Source organism: Phanerochaete carnosa, assembly GCF_000300595.1.
Source record: "Phanerochaete carnosa HHB-10118-sp unplaced genomic scaffold PHACAscaffold_564, whole genome shotgun sequence".
NCBI lineage: Eukaryota > Fungi > Basidiomycota > Agaricomycetes > Polyporales > Phanerochaetaceae > Phanerochaete > Phanerochaete carnosa.
Genome location: NW_006768191.1, coordinates 214 through 3,039, shown reverse-complemented (window position 1 = coordinate 3,039; position 2,826 = coordinate 214). Strand labels below are relative to the sequence as shown.

At 53.3% G+C, this 2,826-nt stretch overlaps 1 protein-coding gene across 1 annotated transcript; it reads left to right on the top strand.

The window, feature by feature from the left end:
- Positions 1-82: 82 nt before the first annotated feature.
- Positions 83-2,413, top strand: PHACADRAFT_266349 (uncharacterized protein). The gene is made up of 12 exons (XM_007402926.1): positions 83-241; positions 307-399; positions 451-486; positions 542-770; positions 828-958; positions 1,014-1,031; positions 1,084-1,134; positions 1,191-1,316; positions 1,378-1,535; positions 1,589-1,661; positions 1,713-2,116; positions 2,197-2,413. The coding sequence occupies exons 1-11, from the start codon at positions 104-106 to the stop codon at positions 2,109-2,111; spliced, it is 1,452 nt and encodes a 483-aa protein (XP_007402988.1). The 5' UTR covers positions 83-103; the 3' UTR covers positions 2,112-2,116; positions 2,197-2,413.
- Positions 2,414-2,826: the final 413 nt, after the last annotated feature.

The following is a 2,826-nucleotide window of genomic DNA, read 5'->3' as shown; positions in this document are numbered from 1 at the left end:
ATCGTGTGATGGTCGGCTTGACTGCCTAGTTGACCACATATAAAACTTTGGGCGGGCTCTTCAGGCGTGCCTGTCTGCTCTTCGGGTGTCCTAATCGCTGACCATGCGCCGCTCGACTGTTGCTGCCCTACTCTCTGGACTCGCCCTCGCGAAGGCCGACGCTAATGCCACTACATCAGCAGTGAATGCCTGTAACCAGATCGCTCAGGCTGTATCCTCCGCTCCGCTGTCTTCTGGCCAGGTGAGCGTTGCACTGCTGCTTCATCCCATGCCGACTGACGTTGGTCGTTGTTAGGGACCATCCAGTACACCGAGGACGTCAGCCATTGGGCTACATCTAGCAATGCTATTGCTACGTGCTCTGTTGAACCAGGAACTGCAGAGGACGTAGGACAAATTGTGAGACGCGTGTCTGCAATGTCATCTCACCACTGACGTTTTGTTAAACAGCTGCAAATCCTCGGGAGCACCAACACTACCTTTGCCGTAGGTGTTTGTTACTGTTCCTGACATTCTTTACCTCTGACGTGCGTCTCCGCAGGTCAAGGGAGGTGGTCACACTACCAACGCCGGTTTCTCCTCCACAACCGGCGTGCAGATCGCGATGTCCCGCTTCAGCGACGTCGTCTACAACAACGCATCACAGACAGTCGACTATGGCATGGGCCTCATCTGGGACGATGTTTATGCTGCGCTTGAGCCGTACGGCGTGAATGTCGTCGGAGGCCGTATCACAGGCGTCGGCGTCGGCGGTTTCAGCACTGGTGGAGGTCCGTTGTGGCGCGCATCGACCAAAAAGCCTATCTGACAGGCCATCTACATTTTAGGATACTCCTGGCTGACTAACCAGTATGGGCTCACGGTCGACAACATTGTCGGCTTCGAAATTGTCCTACCTAATGGACAGGTTACGAACGTGACCGAGGCGAGCGACGCAGATCTCTTCTTCAGCGTGAAAGTGAGTGTTATCCGGCCACTGAAGTGGAAGCGCGGGCTTACCACAGGCGATACAGGGCGGATACAATAACTTTGTGAGTGCTTTATGGCATCTTGTTAACTATACGATGTCTTAACCGAGCTTAGGGCATCGTTACACGGATCACAGCCAAGGCCTATCCCCAAGGTCAAGTCTGGGTATGACATCTCTCGCGGTCAACATCATATCTTCTTCGCTCACTCCATTGCCTTAGGGGGGTACCTTGTTTGTTGCCGGCGAGCAGTGGGATGCCCTTAACAATGCCACTGCAAAGTTCCAAGCTGAGGTCACAGACCCTAAGGCGCAAGTCCTGCCAACATACAATTTGGCCACTGGACTGGTCTGTGTTTTCCGCTCCACCCATTTGGCAATAGCCTTTATTCATCCAGATATTCGAGCAGCCTGCAGCTTCCGTCATTATGTTCTATGACGGGCCCGAGCAGCCGATCGGGATTTTCGACGACTATCTCGCACTTCCTGCGATCGAAAAGGACATCAGCACTCGCTCCTTCCTGTCTCTTGTGCGGTCATCACCCACTAACGCGACTGCCGGCACTCGGTGAGCATGAACCGTGAATTTCAAAGCAAGCTGTCTTATCTTTACCCCCGCAGTGCCGTCTTCAACACCATATCGCTTACGACACTCACGACGGGGCTGCTCGAGGCGGTTGTCAACGAGACCCAGGTATGCCGTTTACTCCCTTGATGTACCACGTTCAGCTAACACAAGATGCAGTTCTGGTCAGAGGAGCTCGCGCTGAACTCTGCCATCTTCATCTCCTACGACGTCGAACCCTTCCTCACGACGCTCTTCACGCACGGCTCGGTGCAAGCCTCCGCCTACCCGCCGACACGCGCCCAGGGCTTGCTCCCGCTCAACATCTACTACGCGTGGGGCCTCCCCGAGGATGACGTAATCGCGCAGGCTGCCGCGGTGCAGAGCGCGGCGCAACTCAAGGCTGTCGCTATCGCAGAGGGCCAGGACATCGCCGACGCGCCTGTGTATGGCAACTACGCAGTCGCGGGCACACCGGTCGAGCAGATTTTCGGAGATAGCCTGCCCAGGATGCGCGCGACGAAGGAGAGGGTCGACCCGCAGAATGTCATGGGTCTCACTGGTGGCTGGAAGGTCTGAACCCGGTGCGCTCGGTGTAGCGGAAATCTTATGGTACGCTATCCTCATGCTTTGCTTTGTTCCCTAAAATATCTTCGTGGCTCAGTCCTATACCTTTTCTAGTTCGGGTACTGTTTGCGGGCCTAGCTTTCGTTCGTTGAGTTCCCGATGTGAGGTATCGATCATGACGCGCGACGGCTTTGCATTTTGACGTCTCTGCTGACTTAACCGCGAATCCGTTAGATCTTTGATGGTGCGCTGGTGACGATTTGTCGGCACGATACTCAGAATTGTGATCTTGATTCAATAAAGGTCACACACCGCATTTTAGAGTGATGTGTCCTCTCGGAGACACTGTATGTCTCGAATTTTCGACTGCTCTCCAAACGCAGTGTGTCGTTTCTTCTCCTAATCCTCCTGAAAGTGTTATTGACATGTGGTTACTCTAACTCGTCTGACGACTCCATTATTCAGCGCTCCAAGGCATCGGACAAACTTCATTGTCGCGAGTGGTGGCTGGTGCTTAATAATTTCCCCCGGTCCCAAATTACTGAGGGCGCTTAGCATTTGGTATCTTCCACTCGAGGGCATCTGGAAGCATATACTATAGTCTACGAGTTCATGGTATTAATTAATATTCGAGCTGTCAGCTTGTCGGAAAGGATGGTAGATACAGTAAATTTCCAATTTTCATGCACTGTGAGGTATATAACTGCAGCAACAAGCCTCTACCGAT

Bases quoted from the DNA above. Each gene is read 5' to 3' on its own strand.
- PHACADRAFT_266349 (XM_007402926.1), top strand. From the start codon at position 104: ATGCGCCGCTCGACTGTTGCTGCCCTACTCTCTGGACTCGCCCTCGCG. The intron at 487-541 runs GTAGGTGTTTGT...GCGTCTCCGCAG, and splicing joins GCACCAACACTACCTTTGCC to GTCAAGGGAGGTGGTCACAC. The intron at 1,135-1,190 runs GTATGACATCTC...CCATTGCCTTAG, and splicing joins ATCCCCAAGGTCAAGTCTGG to GGGGGTACCTTGTTTGTTGC.